General features: G+C 42.2%; 1 protein-coding gene across 5 annotated transcripts in view; it reads right to left on the bottom strand.

The window, feature by feature from the left end:
* The window catches only part of PLCB1 (phospholipase C beta 1), a 702,230-nt gene that overhangs the window by 115,109 nt on the left and 564,937 nt on the right, over positions 1–22,184 (bottom strand). For all 5 annotated transcript variants that reach the window (XM_063125314.1, XM_063125315.1, XM_063125318.1 and 2 more), the window contains 3 exons: positions 9,014–9,146; positions 2,244–2,297; positions 247–466 (listed from right to left, as the gene is read on the bottom strand). In XM_063125314.1, coding sequence (XP_062981384.1) covers positions 247–466; positions 2,244–2,297; positions 9,014–9,146 — 407 coding nt within the window. The remainder of the gene's footprint in view (positions 1–246; positions 467–2,243; positions 2,298–9,013; positions 9,147–22,184) is intronic.

Genomic DNA, 22,184 nt, shown 5'->3' with positions numbered 1-22,184 from the left:
CCAACCCTGCATCACATGCGGCCCTCAGAACCAAAAATGATTTCACCCCTACTATGAACGGCTGTGCGTGAGTCACTGCCCCACAATATCAACTATTTCGCCATGGCAGGGATCTGGAAGGATACTTCCAGAGAGCAGGAGTGACATCGGCCTTCAGTTCTGCTCACTAAAATGACCGTGCTATTCCAATAAAAGCGGAGGGTAAAGTTTGTTGATAAGGAGAGGAGCAAACCCAGCACAACCTACTTTTTCTTACTGTCTCTCTTAGCTGTTTTCTCCAAGACTGCCCTCCGCCGCAGGTAGTCGTTTTGGATTTCGTTATACTTTGCAGTATGCTCTTTTATAAGATCCGTGGTTTTCTTGTGGTGTCGCTTCACAAGATCCTTCATTTCTTTGTAGTGTTTCTTCTGAAGTTTGACAAATGCTTTTTGTTGCTTCAGCTCCTCAATCGTTTGTGCTTCAACTTCTGCAATAATGAGACGAAACGCTTCATTGTCGTTGGTATATGACAGTATATATTCATTGGGAATACCAAGCTTTGATGGGCCCTAAAACGCCATGCTGGAGTAGGGAGCTGAGGGGCCTAACAGGAACTTTCTGATTGACAGTTCCTCTGCCCTCTCTCCTACCCCAGGCCTCCTGATGGTATCCCATCAGCCGTTGCTGCAAAAAATACAAATCCTGGCCCTCGCTCCTTTCGCTGCTCTTACCAGAGAACTCTGTAGCCATTGGGAAAAGTCCACACAACGCAGCAGGAAATTCCATGGATCCCTCCACATAACACAACAGTTGTGCAGGAACTCTCCTCTGTATGGAGTGTTTTCTAAAAAAAAAAAACCCACCTCCACTGTGGGGTGGAGTTTTCCCTCCAGACAACACATTTCTCAACGGTGCTATAAAAACTCCACTGCGGAGTTCTAAAACCACCGTTGAGAAATGTGTTGTTTGAACTGAGCCAGTATGAATGCCGTTTGTTCCTATTTTTGTGAAGGCAGATTTGCAATGTGAAGTGATATTGGTCTTTCCTGATTTTTATCTGAGGAAGAATGTGTGATTGCAAACTAAAGTGGCAAACCTGTGTATGCTCATATAGCACTCTAAGGGCCTGTTCAGACAAAACACTAAGCCATGGTTAGGCCACTAACCCTTTTGCAGCAAATGGTTAGTGAGCATGTTTAAACTGTGGTTATGTAGCCATGGTTAGGTAACCATTGTTAGGAATGGTTCACATGACACGCTAAGCCAAAACCCTTAGTAATCATGGCTTAGCATGTCTGAACAGGGTCTAAGAGTTTCTTTAAGCTAGGAGTACCCAAGGTTGTTGTGTTTGCCTGAAACTGAATGCCCTTGTTTATACAGTGAGCAAATTCTAACCACGTAATGTAAAACAGGGGTGGGAAATGGGAGGCCGTCAAGATGGTGTTGGACTGCAACTCCTATCAGCCCCTGCCGACAAAGCCAACAGTTAGGGATAATGGAAATTGTAGTCCAATAACATCTTGTGGGTCACACATTCTTCCACTGCTGGCCTAGAGAGTTATGATACTTGCTGGGAATTCTTAACTTTATAAAACTGTTACTTAACAGTGTCTGAACTGCTGCTTACATGTTGGCTTATTTTGAATTCAAGCAAATGTAAAAGCTCCTATTTGTATAGGGTGCCTCAGTTCAGCCTTAAAAATAACAAAACGTTTTGGACTAAGCAGTTCCTTTTTTCAAGATCTGCCTGTATCAGGCAATTCCAGGGTGATAAGGCCGTACATTCTTCTTCTGATGAGTCATAATTTTGAAAATGAAGTCTTGGCAGTCTTTTAGCATTTAAGAAAGCTATAAAGACTGATCTATTCCGGCAGGCCTATCCAGTGTAATTTTAGGATGTCTTTAGGATGTTTTAATCATGTATACTATGTTTTTAATTAATTTATGTATTTTATACTTATTGTTGTCCCCGCCTCGATCCAAACGGAGAGATGGGTAAGAAATAAAATTTATTATTATTATTATTAGCGCTGTAATAGGATGTGTTCAGTAACTATTCACTCATGCTTAAAATATCCATCGTATGGCCGCTAATTCTGCTCGCAATTAACACATGTGTGATAGTTTGTACTAATATTTTGAACAAGAAGAACTAGATAAAAAGGAAAAACCATCTTGCTGTTTATCAAGATTGCACTTTTTGACACACCAAAGCACTGAATCATTGTAGAGATGCAGCGGTTTAAGATCTATGCGTTTCTTACCTGTCAGGACACTCTGAATGAGATCTTCTGTTTTTGCTGGCACTTTCACAGAACCTAGATGTAAACAACATCAATGCTTTGAGATGAAAGGACAAGCGCATGGCCTCAAACTGTAAATACGCTGGTTGTCTTTTTAAGGTGAGAGAGAACCCTTAGATTATCTCAGCAAATCCTCCTGATTAATGCAAGCTGTCAATCCTGCTCTTACACAAAAAGGCACGGCAACACGTTTGATGGGTTAGGGCATACCACAGCAGGGCACCCACTTTTGTTCCAAATGATACAATTGATGAAATGACAAAGGCCGTCGAAACAATAGCAGCAGTGATGGTTGTTTTCCCTGTTTCTACCGACCACCATTATTTCTTACCCTTCTTTATTTTTTGGTATCACTGCTTCTTCCACATATCGCTCCCCACTCCTCTTTTGCCCCCGCCCCAAAGTTTTATTCAATGCAATTGCTAAAATTAAAAAGAACACAAACAAAACTCAGTTTTCATTTCAGCATTGCCTCACAGCTGCTTCTTACAAGGCTGGGCTGCAAAACTATGGAGCAATTGAAGCCAGAGAGGAAGGAGAGGATTTATTTATTTATTTATTATTTATTTATTTATTTATTACATTTTTGTACCGACCAATAGCCGAAGCTCTCTGGACGGTTCACAAAAATTAAAACCATGAAGAACATAATAAAGGGATGATGATGGGCACCCTGGCTGGCCAACTGGCATTGCAAGGCCACTAAGCAGTAGAGTGACACCAGAGAAAAACCCTGCCAATCCTTATCAATCATGAGAAACTCGACAACATCCAATAAAGGCACTATGACTATATGAAAAGGAGGGCAGGGAATTTCAGCAGGTGTCCTTTGTATGCATGCAGCACCTGGTGAAATTCCCTCTTCATTGAAACATTTAAAGCTGCAGGAGCCCTGCCTTTTTTTGTATCTAGTCACGCTAGGCAGGACTCCTGCAGCTTCAACTGCTTTGATGAAGAGTGAATTTCAGCAGATGCTGCAGCCATACACATGACACTTCCTGAAATTCTCTTTTCTATGCAGCTGTTAAAGATACAGAAGCCGGGTCCTCGGTTCCATATGGTCCCCCTCTAGACTGTGAAAGATGTTAAGACAGGGAACTTTTTCCTTGAGCTGCCTGTCTCCTGCAAAGTCTGTGCACAGAATGCCTGGGAGATTCCCTCTCTCTCCATGTTTGCTTCTCATGTCGAAACTTCATCCCAAACCCACTGATTTTTATATTGTGTGATTCCTTCTTTCCGCCTTAGTTTTACCTAGGTGTTGTTCTGCTTTTATTGCAATTTTTAATTTTCATTTAATCTTCTCCCCTTTCTCTGCCTGTTTATGCCAGATGGGGGACATGTGGCCCTCCAGATGTTGTTGGACTGCAACTCCCATCATCCCTCACCACTGGCTGCTGGGAGTTGCAGTCCAAAAACATCTGGAGGGCCACATGTTTACCACGCTTGGCTTTACCCTATCCCTTGTTCTTCCTAATACTTGCCCTTGCCTTGCAGCTGGTGATGCTGTACGTTAACCTTCCGCTGTTTGGGTTTACTGGGCAGCCGTGTAGCTGGGGTGAGGGGTGCACTGCAAAGGCCGGGCTGAGTATTTGTGCTCCTGCAAACACACCCTCTTCTCTCTCTGCTCCCCTCCCTCTTTTCTGCCCATTGCGAGTCTTCTCCTTTCTCAGATTCTATTATACTTTTGCTCCCCAACTGCCAACTGGTCTCTGTGGGGCAGATTTCGCCAGTTTAATCCCTGCTGTATCTGAGGTGCCAGACAGTTCATGCACTCCTCTGTTCCAGCATCACTTCCTGCCATCTCCTCTCTTTCTCTCTCTTTCTCTCTCTCTCTGGGCATGGTTAGATGGGAAGGGGGGGTTTGAGGAGGACAATCTTGTAATTTTATGATCATGAGATTGTCCCCCTCGTCTACACATGGCGTGCGTCGTCCCAGGAGGAAGAGGACATCGCGCCCACCATTTTATTTTGTTTTTAAAGGAAAAGGAGTGCACGAGCGCTCAAACAAAATTGTAAGGGTTTTAAAAACCTCCTGTTCCTCCCACCCCACCCCTGATGGGCACAGAGCTCCTGAGGAGCTCCGTGCCCAGTTCCTGCGCCTCACGTTTACTCACAAGGAGCCGGGACAAAACTGCAACGGTGGGCCACACATCCCGCGGTCTCAGGATCATCCCGAGACCACGGGGAAAATCAGAATGAAAGGGTAGGGCGATATCCCAGGCCATGGGAGGGATCGTCCCTCCCTGCTCCTGGGTTGCCCTGTGCGTCATGTGGATGCAAAGGGACGATCCCTGGGATATCGCCCCATCTAGACATGCCCTCTCTCTCCTTATCTAAAAGTGAAGCCATGCTAAATCTGCAGTGTCATGTCAGAGTCTGCCATCCGTCTGCCTGCCTGCAGCCTGACAGGCTGTCTCTCAAAGCATGCCCAGGTCTGGCAAACTGTAGAAACTGTACCCCTGTTGCATCTATAGACCTCTGCTTGCCCCTATTATCTCCACCTCTTTGGCCACCTTAGGAAACTCACTGTAACCATAAGTTCTATAAAATCTGGGGCTACCTGCGTGTCAACTCTCCTCTCCTTTGCTTGCTGCTTCTCTGCCTATACGGTGCTTAAGAAATCCTGGTGGCCACTTTGCCCAATTGCTGCTGCTGCTGCCCATCTCACTAAGAAAGGGTCTGTACCTGAATGCTCCTGCTTCTCTTTGCCCCAGTGAGAATGAATGAAAGAGAGAAAGATTTTTCCCACATCTCCTGCTGCTACTTGTTTCAATGAAAGACAAGAGATATTGGCCATTGTGACCTCATGCTGATGCTGCTCGCTTAAAGGAGACTGGCCATTGTGACCTCATGCTGATGCTGCTAACTGAAGAAGAGAGAGTGGCCACTGTGAGCTTATTCTGATGAAGAGGCTGGCCATTGTAGGTGAGTTCATGCTGATGCTGCCTGCTTCCCATTGTCCTAAGACTGGGTTGCAGGAAAGAGCTCCTGGTCCATGCCAGAACTAGGTGTTCCAGGTGCAAGAAATGTTTCCAAAAGGGGCCCAAACCTGCCTCCCTGACTATTAGAGGCAGCATTCAACACCAGTAAATGTTCCCCAACTACCCACAGAAGGCACAAGGCCTGCCCACCATCTTTATGACCCTTACCAACTTGCCCGGACACTTGAGGTCATCAGAGGGCATGCTCCTGGTGGTTCCACATGGACCTATGGCCCAAGGAGAAGAGCCTTCAGCATGATGGCTCCCTTTCTGTGGAACTTCCTACCCCTGGAGGTGAGGCAGGTGCCATCACTGTGCTGTTTCTGGCACCTCCTGAAAACAGTCTTATTCCAGGAAGTATTCCTTGACTTACAGCCATGATTTTAATTGGTATTTTGGTTTGGTTTGGTTTTTAGTATAATAATGGTATTCTAATTCTTTTATCTTTTACTGTTTTAATTCTAATGTTCACCTCTCTGGAATCTGTTCCAGATTTGGAGCAGTATATGAATGTTATAAATAAATACAAAAATATGTGTCCTTGTACAGCTTAAACCTATTTGCACCCTTAAACGTTCTGCCATGTTCTATAGTTGTGTCGCCTAACATTTAGGAGCCATTGTACCAAAGGCCAAAAAATACTGGCTCAAAACAGATCTGGGCAAAGGTCTAGAAAATGGACAGCCACCATATGTAAAGCAGTCATAGGTAAGGTATAAAGCTAAGGTGCAAAGTTTCTATCCCCTCTGGAATTCACACTTCAACTGCAATGATTAGCAGGGCTGGAAGCATGTAGAATGTTTTTAGAATGTTTTAGGATGTTTTAACAATGTATATTATGTTTTAATTCAGCTTTATGTATTTTATATTTACTGTTGTTCCCTGCCTCAATCAAAATGGAGAGGCAGTTAAGAAATGAATTATTATTATTGTTGTTATTATTATTATTATTATTTCCAGAACAGGCTCAACCCTCACTGCTTTCTAATGGGTTTCTTGGGCCCACTCTCGAAATAAACTGAGAGGTTGCAAGACAGTAAACAGGACGTGCTTTTGTACCCCTCTTTTTGTCTTGGAGGCCCTGGAGATATGAGGAAGGGGTCTAGCCTTGCCCTCCTCAAATCTCATAGAACAGAAAGGTCAGATCAAATGAGGAGTAAAAAAGAAGCCAAAGGCAAGGGCGGAACCAAGGAATCGTCTGCAATGATATTATTAGTAAAATGTTTATTGAAGTGCCAGGTGCCTATGCGTTTCGAACGCGGTTGAGTTCTTCCTCAGGGCTTTATAACGTTAGTGCAGTTGTCTGCAGAAGCTGCTAGGCTAGCATGATACAGAAAGAAGTGAGATATATAAGGAAAAGAGACCGTCAATCGTGTTCGAAACGTGTAGGCCCCCTGCACTTTAATAAACATTTTACTAATAATATTATTGCAGAAGATTCCTTGGTTCCACCCTTGCCTTTGGCTTATTTTTTACTCCCCTACGGGGTTTCCTTCTTTTCGCACAGATCAAATGAGGGGAAGGTAATAAAAATAATCCTTTCATTGGATCAGAGACCTTCACGTTTAAGAGTAAGTCTAGGTCAGCAATTGTAGGAGGGGGCGTGACAGGTCTTGATCCTGCACAGGGTGTGTTTTTATTATTACCTTCCCTATATGATTTAATGAGCTATGCAGAACACTCTGACTTCCACATTCTTCTCTTGGCCCAAACTCAGAAGAGTGAAACCTGGCTGTTCCACCCACCCTTATTCCTAGCTAGGCTTTGCTGCCAGATGAAAGGTTGGAGGTCCAAACAGCTGGCTGGATAACCAACAACAGGAGCTGGGACCTCAAGCAGGAGTTCAAAGGCTTCGCATATCAGTGCCCTCAGGTGCTTTGCCCTCCTTGAGGCACTTATGAACCCCACCTAGCGAAGAACCAAGCTTCTACCAGCTGACTTTCTTTATCAGCCAATGTAGGCAGAACTCCAGTTCACAAATGGTTGGCTGCAAACCTACAAGAACGAAATCTACTGAAAGAGTACCAGAGCAGAATAGGACCAGAGCAAAAACTGAATAAAGCTGGTACCCTCACCCACCCACAAGTTTTATTCACTTGTCATGTGCACATTCTAGCCTTCCTCCAAGGCCCTTAGACTGGCAGGCACATTTTATTCTCATGACAGCCCTGGGAAGAAGGTTAGGCTGAGAGATGGTGGCTTGCTTAAGGCCACACAACGAGCTTCATGTCTGGCAGAGATATCATGTTGGGTTGCAGTCCAGCTTCTTATGGCTGATAGAGAGCAATAACCTGAAATGTAAATAGCCTGCAACCACCAGACCATTCACCACTTGCAACAGCTCTTTTGCATGTGGGAAGGTAGCAAAGAAGAGAGAGGTCACAAACACAGATCTATTCATGTGTTTCATATATCAAAAAAGCAAGAGATAGCTGGTCTTAATTCCTGTTTGTTTATTTTATTTATTTATTACATTTTTATACCGCCCAATAGCCAAAGATCTCTGGGCGGTTCACAAAAATTAAAACCATCATAAAACAACCAACAGGTTAAAACACAAATACAAAATACAATATAAAAAGCACAACCAGGATAAAACCACGCAGCAAAATTGATATAAGGTTAAAATACAGAGTTAAAACAGTATAATTTAAATTTAAGTTAAAATTAAGTGTTAAAATACTGAGTGAATAAAAAGGTCTTCAGCTGGCGATGAAAGGAGTACAGTGTAGGTGCCAGGCGGACCTCTCTGGGGAGCTCATTCCACAACCGGGGTGCCACAGCGGAGAAAGCCCTCCTCCTAGTAGCCACCTGCCTTACTTCCTTTGGCAGGGGCTCACGGAGAAGAGCCCCTGTAGATGATCTTAAGGTCCGGGCAGGTACATATGGGAGGAGGCGTTCCTTCAAATAACCTGGCCCCAAACCGTTTAGGGCTTTAAATGTCAATACCAGCACTTTGAATCGGGCCCGGACCTGGACTGGCAGCCAATGAAGTTGTAAAAGGACTGGCGTAATGTGATCTCGCCAGCCAGTCCCTGTTAGTAAATGGGCTGCCCTGTTTTGTACCAGCTGAAGCTTCCGGACCGTTTTCAAAGGCAGCCCCACGTATAACGCATTGCAGTAATCCAAATGAGAGGTTATCAAAGCATGGATAACTGTAGCTAGGCTATCTCTGTCCAGATAAGGGCGCAGTTGGTATATCAGCCTAAGCTGATAAAAGGTGCTCTTTGCCACTGAGTTCACCTGTGCCTCCAGTGACAGTTCTGGATCGAAGAGCACCCCAAACTACGGACCCGATCCTTTAGGGAGAGTGCAACCCCGTCCAGGACAGGGCAAACATCACCTCGCCGGACAAATGAACCACCCGCTAACAGTACCTCCATCTTGTCTGGATTGAGTCTCAGTTTGTTAGCCCTCATCCAGTCCATTACCGTGCCCAGGCACTGGTTCAGAACAGTCACTGCCTCACCTGGGTTTGATGAAAAGGAAAGGTAGAGCTGGGTATCATCCGCATATTGATGACACCTCAGTCCACATCTCCGGATAACCTCCCCCAGCGGCTTCATGTATATGTTAAACAGCATAGGGGATAAGATAGGGGTTAAAAATAGGGGATAAGTTTGGGGATAAAAAATTATTGTTCTAATAATTTTTGTGTTCTAACAACAGGGCATCAATAAGTTTATTCAGTTGCATTTCCCCCCATTAGAATGGTATTGTAGAAACGATTCAATATAGTCCGATTCTTACCCGGTGCTGGTTGGCTGGGAACAACCTGAGTGGATGGTTTAGGGGTGAGGGAAGTGGTGTGGTTGACTCCATTTTCAGCTGGTGCAGGCTTAGGTTCATTGTGAGCTTCTGAAGGGATATCTCCTTGATCAGCCTAAAAATAGAAAACACCTCCCATCAATATGCAAGCAGGCTGCACTCTTGTGATCAGGGCACTTGTCCAACAACTTGAACAGGGGTTCTACTTCCAAAGATGAACAGCTCTCCACAACCAGCCAGTTGTAATCACATACTAGGATTTATTCCAGCTGTAATCTAGTTAGGGGTGAGGGTATTTGTTGAAGTACCTGGCACAGAAGGAAGCTTTGCTTCAGCTTCAGAACAAATAAAAATAAAAATATCTCTATCTGCCGTTACTGATTTTCAGCTCTGATTACTTACGGTGGGGAAAGTCTTTTGCAAAAATGAAACACTTGAATTAATAACTCAGCCACTGCAGTAAATAATACACTGCACTAGTATATCAGCTTTAAATGAACACCCCAGCCTGCAATATTGTTATATACATCTGCATAAACACAGATCCATTTTAAAAGGTATGTAAACCATAGATCATGTTTGTAACATAAAACACCTAATTGTATCCATCCATAATCACACTATTTATTAGTCCTGTCAATGGGATACTACAGTAGAAACGTTTTTTTGGGGGGGGGAATCGCTTGTATCTAGATCTTTCTTCAACTTCTCTATACCCTTTATTTTATATTCCACAATAGAAAACAATGCTTATGACATCCAACCAGTTCACATAATGCAATTTCTGAATTTAGTTCTCAGGACACTATGGTTATAACATAATAAATATGGAGATTCACATATATTCTAACAGTAGAAAAAAGTAGTAACCAATGAACAGAACATGATATAGAATGACTTCTCTCTCTCTCTCTCTCTCTCTCTCTCTCTCTCTCTCTCTCTCTCATTTTCCAGCTTAATGTCCCAGCAGTGTGATTACTAATTCACCCCCAAGGCGCATGAATCCCAGGACAGCTCACCCATAATTATATTCAATAAGATAAGCTTACGTGAACAGTACCTCCATCTTTGCCGCATGCTTGGGTGAGTATGTCTGTGATGCTCAACCTGTTTAAGCATTCCCTACAACCTTTCCTTCCTTGCCAGTTCCCAATGCCCATGTTTAGAGCGCATTCATTTTTGCTACATGCTCATCACCTTACAATCGCTCTATCAGTGGTCCTATTTATCAATGTGCGTTGTGAAGATTCCCACTACACGAATGCAACAGGGCGGGAGGCATGCAGTTCAAGAACACAGCTAGGTAGTTCGTCTCCTTGAGATATGAAAATTTCTACGAGAACAACCTGTTGCCATGGTACCTCGCTGGACTAATTTCTCAGGCAGCTTTCATTTTCACTCCTTCTTGGTAATAAATTGATGAGGGCGGGGAGAACCACTTCTCAAACGCGGCAGCCGTTCATATGGATTTATAGGTGCAGCAATAGGGCAGGGAGAGAGCTTAAAGGATTACGGCATGAATACATTACCTTGACAACTGGCTCAGCGTTCACACCCATGAACATGTCACGCTACAAACGGATTTCTGCTGCACCAATTTAACTCTTCAAAAGCTACAGAATGCAATTAGCGCCTGCACATTATATCCCTTACAAAACACCTCCTCTCTTGTATGCAGTCGGTGGAAAGAAAGTGATCATTTCTTTATGCTTGTTCTCTAGAGAATCTGTTTTATAAGGCATCTAATGAAGTTAAATGGATGGATAAATCTATACTTGCTTTTGTTTGCAAGCTACTGCTGTCCCTGTAATTGGATTTCTTTCCAATCATGCAGGGATGCTGGTGTTACCTCTCAATAGGGAAGTACAGAATAAAAGGGGCATTGCTGAGGTAAGTGGGGTCTGGAAACAAAGCCCTATGAGGAGAGACTGAAAGAACTGAGCATGTTTAGCCTGGAGAAGAGAAGATTGAGGGGAGACAAGATAGCACTCTTCAAATACTTGAAAGGTGGTCACACAGAGGAGGGCCAGGATCTCTTCTTGATCCTCCCAGAGTGCAGGACACGGAATAATGGGCTCAAGTTACAGGAAGCCAGATTCCAGCTGGACATCAGGAAAAACTTCCTGACTGTTAGAGCAGTACGACAATGGAACCAGTTACCAAAGGAGGTTGTGGGCTCTCCCACACTAAGAGGCATTCAAGAGGCAGCTGGACAACCATCTGTCAGGTATGCTTTAAGGCGGATTCCTGCATTGAGCAGGGGGTTGGACTTGATGGCCTTAGAGGCCCCTTCCAACTCTGTTATTCTATGATTCTAGTGTGAAGAAGCAGTTTTTCTCTTCCATCCTTCCTTCCTTCCGTTCTTCTTGCAAAAGCACTGTGCAACAAACTTCTCTCAAAGGCAAGAGAGAAGTTTATACAGATATTCCTGACAAGGAAGGTCAGCCGTAGGATAAATAATGCCCTCGCTGAGGGGTGCCTTTGGAACCCTCTATCCCTAATACTCAGTTTTGCAGGGGGGTTATGGGGTTTATGGGGCCTGGTGCAGGTGTGATGTCCATCGAGAATGTCATTGCTCAAAACCTTGATCTCTCAGCCACTGTGCTACAGTTAACGCAAGCCAAAGTTGAAAAAGCCACATTCTGAGCAGTGGCCGTGCACTATGCCACACAGCAGAACTATCATAGGTTTTACTTATACTATTTTTAGTTTTGTTGCAACTCCCGTCTTTTGGTAAGCATTCTTTATTTTGAAATATCCATTATTTTAATCTTTAAAAATAAGAAAGAAAAGTTACAAATAAAAAGTATCCAGCTGAACTCAAACGGCTTATAATAATAATAATATAGCACTTATAGTGTTTATAGTATTTGCAGTGCTAAGAGCTCCATAATATTCCCTAAAAGTAAAGCTGTGTTCCACTGATTTTTACCTAGTACAAATGACATCAGAGCAGAAATTGGAAAAGAAACATACTTTAAAGCTAATTGAAAGATGACCATTGTTGTAGTTAGCACACAAACAACCTGTAGAACCTTGAAGGAAAAGGTTACAGATATTTGCTTTTTGCCACCCTATCTCTCTGCAGGCTGTGGATTTTTTTAAAAAGCACAAAAAAACACCGTAGCCACTGCGCTCAGTTTGATGCCCCATTCATCTCAGCTTGGTGTCCTCCTCAGCTCAGCACCCTGGGTAACTGCCCAGCTGGCCCATCCCTAAGGCCAGCTCTGCTGACAAGACACTAAGGGCTTTATCACAGGGCAAACCCCAGGATCAGCCCTGTGCGTCCGCATGATCATCCCTCCCTTGCCCCGAGATAGAGCCCTCCACTTTGGGCCCGCTTTTTCCACGGTCTCGGGCTGTGGCCCGTTGCCGCGGTTTGACCCGGTTCCGTGCGATTCCGAGTGCTGCGTCCATCGGGGGTAGGGTGAGGGAGCAGGAAAATTAAGTTAATTTTTTTAAAAAAACTACCTTTAGTGCACGAGCGTTCGTGCGCTCCGTCTTCTTTAAAAATAAAAATAAAAATGGCGGGCGCGACGCCTCTCTTCCTGAGGTCATTGCGCCTCACGTGTAAACAGAGGAGGGATCTCATGTTAATCAGAACGCGAGGTCTTCCCTCCTCCGTCGCAGACTATCAGGTAGGTCTAGCTAAGGCCTTAGATAGTAACTGCCATTGCTCATCAGCTCACCTGAGGCTGCACCTGTCTCTGCCTTTGTTCAGTGAAAAAAAAACTTGCAGGAAGGGAAGGAACATGAAGCCTAGCAATGGACTAACCAACCGCTAGCAGCTGCAGAAGTGAGAAGGGATGAAAGGCCATGCGTCCTGCCACAATAATGTAATAGGAACTGGGCTTTTGGAGTCTCTCTCTCTCTGTGTGTGTGTGTGTGTGTGTTCTTCTTTCAGAGGGACAGACTTTGAAGGATCCAGAAGGCTCAACTCCAAAAACAAGGCCAGTATACATTCCAAAGTCAAATACAGGACAATCCCAAGCAAGGAAAATCCAGAACCTAGTGTCTGGAACTTGAAGGCTTTTATGTCTGGGCCTTCGGAGATCCACCTGGAACACGGATGCAGGCGGTTAGTGCCACTGGACAAAAGGTCTACTCATGAGTAAGTCACAATGCCCTTGCAAAGGAGGCTTGCCTGGTGCCAACATTGTGATCTTTATGGCACTGGGCAAAGACCTTTCTTTCCTCCCAGGCATTTTAGAGACTCGGTTCTAGATTTTTGTGACAGTTCTTCCTGTGCATTTGTTGTTTGTATTGTATTTTATTATTTTAAATATTTGCATTGTATTTTATGTTTTTAATGTTTTGTATTGCATTTTAGTTTTTTCACTATTTATAATCTGTCCAGAGAACATTTGTTATTGGGCAGATTAAAAATATAACAAATATTAAATTCCGTATTTCTTCGATTGTAAGACGCCATCGATTGTAAGACGCACACTAATTTCAGTACCACCAACAGGAAAAGAAAAACCCTAAGACACACCTGCGATTCTAAGACGCACCCCATTTTTAGAGATGTTTATATGGGGAAAAAAGTGTGTCTTAGAATTGAAGAAATAGGGTATACCTTTACTCGTGAGGAGTCTCTATTTGTCCGGGGGGGCACTTCTGTAAATGGCAGATGGGTGAGCCTTGACCTTCTGATGCTTGCATGGTCCCTGGGGCTTGGTGGCCACTTGTGTCTTCCTCTGACTCTGTTGTGAGGTTGGGCTCAACAGCTGCCTCCCCCTCTGGTCCAGCATTCCCCAATCCACCTGACATAGTCAGGACCTCTGTGATGCTTGGCTTGGAGGGCACCCAGCCATCCTCCAAAGAAAAGTCCTTTGGGGTTGGCTGGGGTGGGGTGGGGATAGGGCCTGATAGAGGATATGCTACCTCAGAGCAACGCTACACGTTAGTCGGGGTAGAAGCATGTATTTTACATAAGCTATCTTGGGGAACTTACTGAATCAAACAGTGGGATCGATTTAAAACAAAAACCAGATAGCTTTTCAGGGTAAATTACTCAGCTGATGGAGAGACGTAGCCATCTCTGTGGCTCTCACTAAAATAATTTTCCCTGGAACTAAAATGCAGCTTCCTCACAGAAGGATTTCTCATCTAATGTTGAGATGCAGCTGCCTGAGAGTTGGATCAATTGTTTGTAGAGGGATCCCTCACCTGGCACTGAAATACAACTGCATCTTGTGTAATGCTTTTATGCTATGTATATTCATGAAACAATAAAAATTTGAGGTGGGGGGAGAAAAGAAATACAACTGCATCTTGGACCGTGCAGTAGAGTTTTCATGCATTCTAGTGCACATAAAGCAGCATGATAGCGACTTGCGTAACAGCAGAAGTTAGAGTCGCTTGGGAAAGAAAACCTTTGCGTATATCAGGCTTACAGGCTTGTGTAACTCAAAATATATAATCAGAACTCAAACTTATTTGAGCCAAATTCACAGTGAGCAAACTGAACGTAACATTCCGCAATATGGTAGGTCTTTGTTTTCCACTCTACTGTCAGCTTGGTATGCGTGTTTGGGACATTTGCAAAAACAGATGTGAGATGACAAAAATTAAGCATGAAAACCATTTTAACAGAAGCCAGGAAAATATCCATTATCTAGCAATTAGAGCTTTTTTAAAAAAATGTATGAGCTTGGGTTGTTTTCATTAACAGTAGTGGTATTACATAGGATGGGCTGTGCAGTGTGGATCTGGATTTAATTCTCTTTGCCATACATGCAAACTAAATTTGATATTAATGTCTGTGTTCTTTTGGCGTCTGACCTCAATTTTTCTAGTTTTACTTGCTGCAACGCTTACAAAAAGTGTAGGCAATCTGGTGCCTTCCAGATGTTTAGGACAATAACTCCCACAAGCCCAAGCCAGCATAGCCAATAGTGAGGTACTATGGGAGCTGTAGTCCAAAACATCTGGAGGACACCAGATTGCTTACCCCTGGCTTACAAGATGCTGGAAGCTTTGGTCAAATACAGAAGGTGTATTGTTTGTTAAAATCAGAGTGTACTTCAAGGTGGAGCTACAGTTTGCTTACCCTGTCACTTCCAGAAACACTATTGTCCCAGCTGTAAGGTGGCGAAAGTGCTGGAGAAGGAACTGAGACATTTTCCAGGAACTGAAAATATGCTATTGATAGGCTCAGTGAGGACTGTTAAGACAGGTGCTTCTCTCAACTTTGAAACTGTGTTTTTATTTATAATTGGTGTAATCAACATGGAATGTGCATTTTCTTGTGCAAGGATATTTGCTATTCATTGTTCTTTGAGTTGATGGTTTCCTGTCTACTGTTCAAAGTTCTGAGTCTAGTGGTGTCAAAAACATGGAAGTGTGGGGGGCTGAGCTTGACGGCCATGGAAGGGTAAGAATTTCTCTGAGGCTGCCGGACGGCTTAGCCGAAAAATCCAATTATCTCATCTAAAAGGGCATAAATCTCTAATGAACATTTTGGAAAAGTACTGTGAATTATAACTGATGGTGATAAGGACTTTTGTGGAAGTGAAACTGATATAAGGAGTGGGGAAATCAGCACGGCTTCTGGGCTTGCAAATCAGTTTTCGGAGTGGAGAGGGAATGTAAAATTTAAGTGTTTTTTTTTACTGCCAGATCTCTCCCAGCGACTTCTGATTTGATTTACTGTGTATCTCACTCCTTATCTGTGTAGAGCGAGTTACTGGCAATAAATTTAACCATCGGAATGTACTGAGAGAGAAAAGCTGTTTACGGGCATGGAATGAGGGACTGTCTTGTTTACTATTCGGGACATTAAGAAATTGATTTATGCCATATGCCGAATATTGGGGAAACAAAAACAAAAGTGGGAAAGGTTAGCAGGTTACGTCGTAAACGCCCCAGTAATCATAATCTCCCCCGCCTTGAAAAGCTGTCTTCGGAAGAAGAATTGCTTAGCTCTTACAGTGAAAAAGAGATGGAAGGTCTTAAGATGGCGGGGAAAGCTGGCAAGGCGCCAGCCACCTTGGCTGAAATTAAAAGCATCATGCTAAAAAATAATGAAATCCTTATTAAAAAGATGGATCAACATGCTGAAAGGGCAGACAAGCGGATGGATGAGCTGGCTGACAGGATTGTTCAGAATGACAAGAGTATAAAGTTATTAGAGGCTGGAGTAAATCTGTTGGAGAAAAGGCAAAATTTTTCTGAAAAAAGATCTAATGTGCATTTCCAGGACCTTGAGTTAAGGCTGATCCAATTAGAAGACCAGAATTGACGTTCATCACTTCGAATTAAGTACTTTATTCAAAAACCAGGAGAAAATTTGAGAAAAGTAATTCTGCAGTGGTTTAAAGATATGATGTCTGATGTGGAATTAGAGGACTATGACCTGGATGGGATTCACAGAGTGGGAGGACTAAATTATAAAGGCGCAACTAGAGACATTCTGGTGAAATTTGGCAGCTACTACAAAAAAGAGCAAGTTATGAAGAAATTGAGGTCCATGGCTCTGATACAATATAAAGGCAAATCAGTGCAAATCTACAACGATCTTTGTCAGCAAACACTCAAATGGAGACGCAGCATCAAGTTAATAACTGAAATATTAACAAAGAATACAATAAAATATGCTTGGGGTTACCCTGTTTTCTTAAGATTTACAAATGGTGGGAGGCAACACAGAGTAACCTCCTTGGATCAGGGTAAGGAGTTACTGAAGAGTTTGGGTCTGTACAATGGTGCAAGTTTGAATGAAGCAGGTGGGAATGGAAGTGAAGCAGGGGTGTCTGAGATGTAATAAATTTGATAAATTGATCATGAGATAACAATATATAAATTTTGTTAAAGCAGAGAGGTCTTACCGGTCAGGCGTAGCACTGCCTCCCCCCCTCCCCTAAGGGTAGATAATGGCCGGAGTGATAAACTTACGGGGATTTGGGGGGGAAGAGGTGGGGGGTGGGTTGGGTTGGGGTGGGTGGGGGGGAGGGATTGGGTGTGAGGGAGGGATTTAAAGGGGTTTTTATGGTTTTTGTGTTTTTATGTATGTGAATTTCAGTTGTTGAACACATGGGATCGGAAGGAGTACCAAAAGGTAGAATAAAAGTATCAACGCTCAATGTAAAAGGTGTGGGGGCAGTCGTGAAAAGGAGGAGAATTGAACAAATGTTAAATAGAGAAGGATCTGATATTATTATGCTGCAAGAAACACATCAGAGGTTCGAAGGAGTAAATGAAATACGCACAAAGTGGTTAGTTTATTATGAAAAGTCATTGGGCACTTCAAAAAAAATGGCGTGGCTATTTTGATTTTAAAAAAAAGTGGATTTATATTAGAAACTATAAAAAAGGATGATAATGGTAGATATCTTATGATAAAAGGTCAAATTGAAGGTAAAGTATATACTTTAGTTAATGCTTATGCCCCTAATGAGAGACATAGAGAGTTTTATATAGAATTATTTAAAGAAATAGAAGAGTTTAAGGAGGGGTATGTTATCTTAGCTGGGGATTTTAATATGGTTATGGATAATAGATTGGACAGGTCAAATCCCACTAATGCTGAAAAGGGAAATAATATTACTATATTGAATAAATTGGTAAAAGAAAAAGATTATGTGGATTGTTGGCGTTTACTTAATGGGGTGAATCCTGGCTTTTCTTATTATTCTCCAGTTCATCATACATACTCCAGGATAGACTATATATTTGTTTCAAAGGATTTTGCAACTAAGGTTTGTAAAATGGAAACGGGGGTAATAAAAGTAACAGACCACGCATTGCTAAGTTTAGAGTTTACAGTTAGGAAGAATTATAAGGAAGCGTATAGGTGGAAAATGAATACAAAAATATTGAAATATAATAAAGTGGTAGAAAAAATGCAGAGGGAATTATCAGAGACTTGGGAAATTAATGAAAAGAGGGGAACGATAAGGGCAGTTGTTTGGGATACCATGAAGGCGGTAGCAAGAGGGATTTATATTAGAGAAACATGTAATTTAAGGAGGCAACAGCTTGCAGCGCAGGAAAAATTGGAGGGAGAGATTAGGGAGTTGGAGAAAGATTATTGGCAGCATAAAAATAAACATAAATTAATAGAAATACAAGCAAAGAAAAAAGAACTAGAGAATATAAATATAGAGCAAGTTCAGAAAAATCTAATTTATATGAAAAGGGAGTATTTCGAAAATAGTAATAGAAACTCTAGACTGCTTGCCAGGCTCACACAAAAGGAAAAAGCGAGGAATGGGATAGGAATATTGAAGGATAAACAAGGAAATTATTGTCATATAATGAAGGGGAAAATAAAAATCTTTCAAGAATTCTATCAAGAATTATATAAGGGAAAAGATACCCCAAAAAAGAAGTTGGAAGATTATATAGAAAAGTATATAAAGAAGGGAATAAAAACGGAACATAAAGAGTTAATGGAGAAGGTAATAACGCAAAGAGAAGTTGAAGAGGTTATTGAGAAGTTGAAAGTGGGTAAATCATCTGGGGTAGATGGCTTAGGATCGGAATATTATAAAGTTTTTAAAACGTTTTTAGTACCGAAATTACTGAAGCTGTACAATGCCATATTGGAAGGAGAGAAGACACCAGAATCATGGGAACATTCATTGATAATATTAATTCCAAAACCAGATAAAGACTTGACTGTCCCTGATTCATATAGACCTATTTCATTAATAAATCAAGATGCTAAAAATTTTTCAACTGTTTTAGCAAAACGGTTAAATAAGTTTATAGCTGAATATATAGGGGAAGACCAGTGTGGATTTGTAGCAGGTAGACAGATGCACAATTTAGTGGGTAGAGTTTTAAATGCAATACAGGTGATAAAAAAATCTAAGATTAAGGCGGGAATTTTGGCATTGGATATTTTTAAGGCTTTCGATTGTGTGAGCTGGCAGGCATTAAAGATGGTTTTAAATAAAATGGGTTTTGGAAATAAATTTAAAGCTATAATAGAACGGTTATACTCTCAAAATACAGCCGTAGCGGTAGTGAATGACGGAGTTACGGATAAGATACGACTAGCCAGAGGGACAAGACAAGGATGTCCACTCTCGCCGGTCCTGTTTGTAATGGTTATTGAAGTATTGGCGAATGCAATAAGAGATGATGGGGAGATAGAAGGAATTGGTGGTATTAAAAAAATAAAATTGAATATGTTTGCGGACGATACTTTATTGACTATAAAGAATCCAATAAGAAAGATGGAAAGAATTAAACAGCAATTGAGAGAATTTGAGGAAATTACTGGGTTAAGAATAAATTGGTCCAAATCAGAGATGATGTTGTTTAACTATGCTAAAAAGGAAGAAAAGGAATGGGAAGGAAAGGGAATAGAAATGAGAGTTAAGGAACAGATTAGATATTTGGGAATTAAAATTACAAAAAACTTAGAGAGTTTAGAGAAGGAGAATCTAAATAGCCTAAAAAAAGAGATTTTAGTAAAACTGGAAAAATATAAAAGATTAAAATTATCCTGGTTTGGAAGAATAGCATTAGTAAAAATGAAGATTTTAGCAAAGATTAATTTTGTGTTTAGGATGCTACCAATAAAAATCTCAGAATTAGAGATAAAAAGTTGGCAAAATATTATAAACAATTATTGTAATGGGGATAAGAAAGCGAGGGTAAATAAGAATAAATGGTACTTAAGCCAAAAGAAGGGAGGAATGGGTCTCCCAAATATTAACCTTTATTATGTAGCAAATAGGTTAAGGCATATTGTAGAAGCAATTATAGGAGTAGGAGATTTAGACTGGATGGAAGATAAAACTACAAGTAATATAGAGGTGAAGTTGGAAAATATATTTTTTAGGGAAGGAGGAAAAAAATGGGTTGAAAGTATTGGTAACCCGCTCTTGAGGTTTCACTGGGGAATTTGGAGTAAATATAAAGGGGAGTTGCTCCCGAGCAGCTCCCCTTTATCACCGGTAATAATGTTAAAGAATTTCCCAGAGGAATTAAAGAGTAGATTAAATAAAATTTTAAGGGAAAAAAATAAAATGAATTAAGGGAATGGCTGAGAGAAATGAATACAAGAGAGGATATGGAAGAGGTTTTAAAAGATAATAAATTAACTTGGTTAAATTATTGGCAATTAGAACAGTGGACCAAAAAGTGGGTAAGAGAAAATGGAGAATGTAGAGAATTGATGAAGTTTGAGGAATTAATAGTCAAAAGAGAAAAACATAAGGGAGAAAGATCAGTGTCAAAAGGGTTAATGAGTGAAATATATAAAATATTGTTGGAGAAAGGGTTGTCGGATAGCTCAGGAAAATTGGTTTGGGAGACAGATTTGAATGTACAAATAGGACAACAGAGCTGGGAGGGACTTTGGAAACAAAGAGCGTTGAGAAATATGTCAGTGAGAATAAAAGAGAATTATTTTAAAATTATATGGAGGTGGTACCTAACCCCGGTTAGATTGAATAAGATAAATAATCAGCACTCAGCAAATTGTTGGAGAGGTTGTGGGGGGAAAGGAACGTATTTACATATGTGGTGGGAATGCAAATATGTACAAAGATTGTGGAAGATGGTATTTTTGGAGATTGAAGAAATAGTGGGAATGAAGATAGAACGAACACCAAAAGTTGCATTACTGTCACTATTTGAAGATTTTAAATGTAAAAAAGAAATTAAGGAATTGATATCGAATTTGCTGACTGCGGCACGATTGATTGTAGCTAGGAACTGGAAGATTCAAGGGGATTATTGTATTGAAGAATGGTATAAAGAAGTTTGGGATATAGCTATTAATGATAAACTGACTTGTAATATTAAATTGAGAAGAGGTATAGCTAAAACAAATGATTTTGAAGGAATTTGGAAACAGTTCCTAATATTTGTGCTTTCTAAGGGGAGTGGGAAACCACCAGCAGAAGAAAGTATGAGATTTTGGAAACAGGAATGAGATCCTGAGGTGGGGGGTGCACTTATATGTTATGTTTGATTATATTATGTAGATATGATATTATGATATTCAACATTTATTCAACATTTATGTAGTATGTTGTTTTCTTTAATTGTAATGGTGTATGTTTAAGTATTGTAGAAAATAAATAAAAATGTTTTAAAAAAACAAAAAAACAAAAAAACAAAAAAACATGGAAGTGTGTGCATTATTCCTTGCCAATGTAACCCTCTGAAGAAAAGCAACCAAACTTCATGTGTAGCATCAAAAGTCTCTGAGTGTGTATGCCTGCCTGCCTCTTTTTGTAAGGAGAAAACCCTTATGCTCTGAGTCAGAAAGTCTTGGAACCATAACTCTATGTACTGTATCTTTTCTGATAAGAGCAAACTATATTGAATGGATTCTCATTCAAAATATCGTGCAGTTAAATTTTATCTGCAGGCTGCTGAAATTGCAGCTATGATTGTATTTACACTGAAGGACAGGGCCCTAGGGCCTAACTAGACCTGCTGGCTTACGCCGGCAGGGAGGCGGGGCCGAGGACGCTAATGTTAGCGCGCCTCTCCCAGGCTACCACACGTCGGACGCACAGGGACGTCGCGTCCCTGTGGCGTCCGCCATTTTTAAAAATTATTTTAAAGGGGCCGGGTGCGGCCCGAAGACGTCGGACTGGTAAGTCCGGTTGTTTTGATTATTTTTACGGGGGGGGGGGGGGGCGAAGGATGGCAGGGTGGGTGGCACGGGGGAGGGCGGGTAAGATCGTTCTGCGTGCCGCCCGAGCAAGCAGCCAAGCAGCACTTGCCCGGGCAATGCCTGGCATTTGCCTGGCATTGCCCAGGCAAGGGCCGCTCGACTGCTTGTTTGGGTGGCGCGCGGTGCAATCTCACCCTCCTTCCCCCGTGCCACCCACCCTGCCATCCTTCGCCCTCCCCTTTCTTCCCCCCCCCGCCGATGGGCACAGCGCTCCTATGAGCGCTGTGCCAGGCAGGTCCGCGGCTTTTCGCGGCTCCTTGCGAGTAAGCGAGGAGCCGCGAAAAGCCGCAGAAGTCACCACACTTCCCCCAGCCCCGGCCTGAGGCCGGAGCTGGGGAAAAAGCGCGCCATAAGCGCATTGGCTTATGGCGCGTAAGACCAGGCCTCAGCGCGGCCTGTCTCCGGATTCCCCTGTGCGTCATCTGGACGCAAAGCAGGGAAGCCGGGTCGGAAGGCGCGCTAAGGCCTCGTCTAGGAAGGCCCCTAGAAGAAGAGTCACTCCAA

This window comes from Elgaria multicarinata, chromosome 4, assembly GCF_023053635.1.
Source record: "Elgaria multicarinata webbii isolate HBS135686 ecotype San Diego chromosome 4, rElgMul1.1.pri, whole genome shotgun sequence".
Lineage (NCBI taxonomy): Eukaryota > Metazoa > Chordata > Lepidosauria > Squamata > Anguidae > Elgaria > Elgaria multicarinata.
Note: the sequence above shows the minus strand (reverse complement) of the source record. Positions and strands in the feature narration are given on the sequence as shown.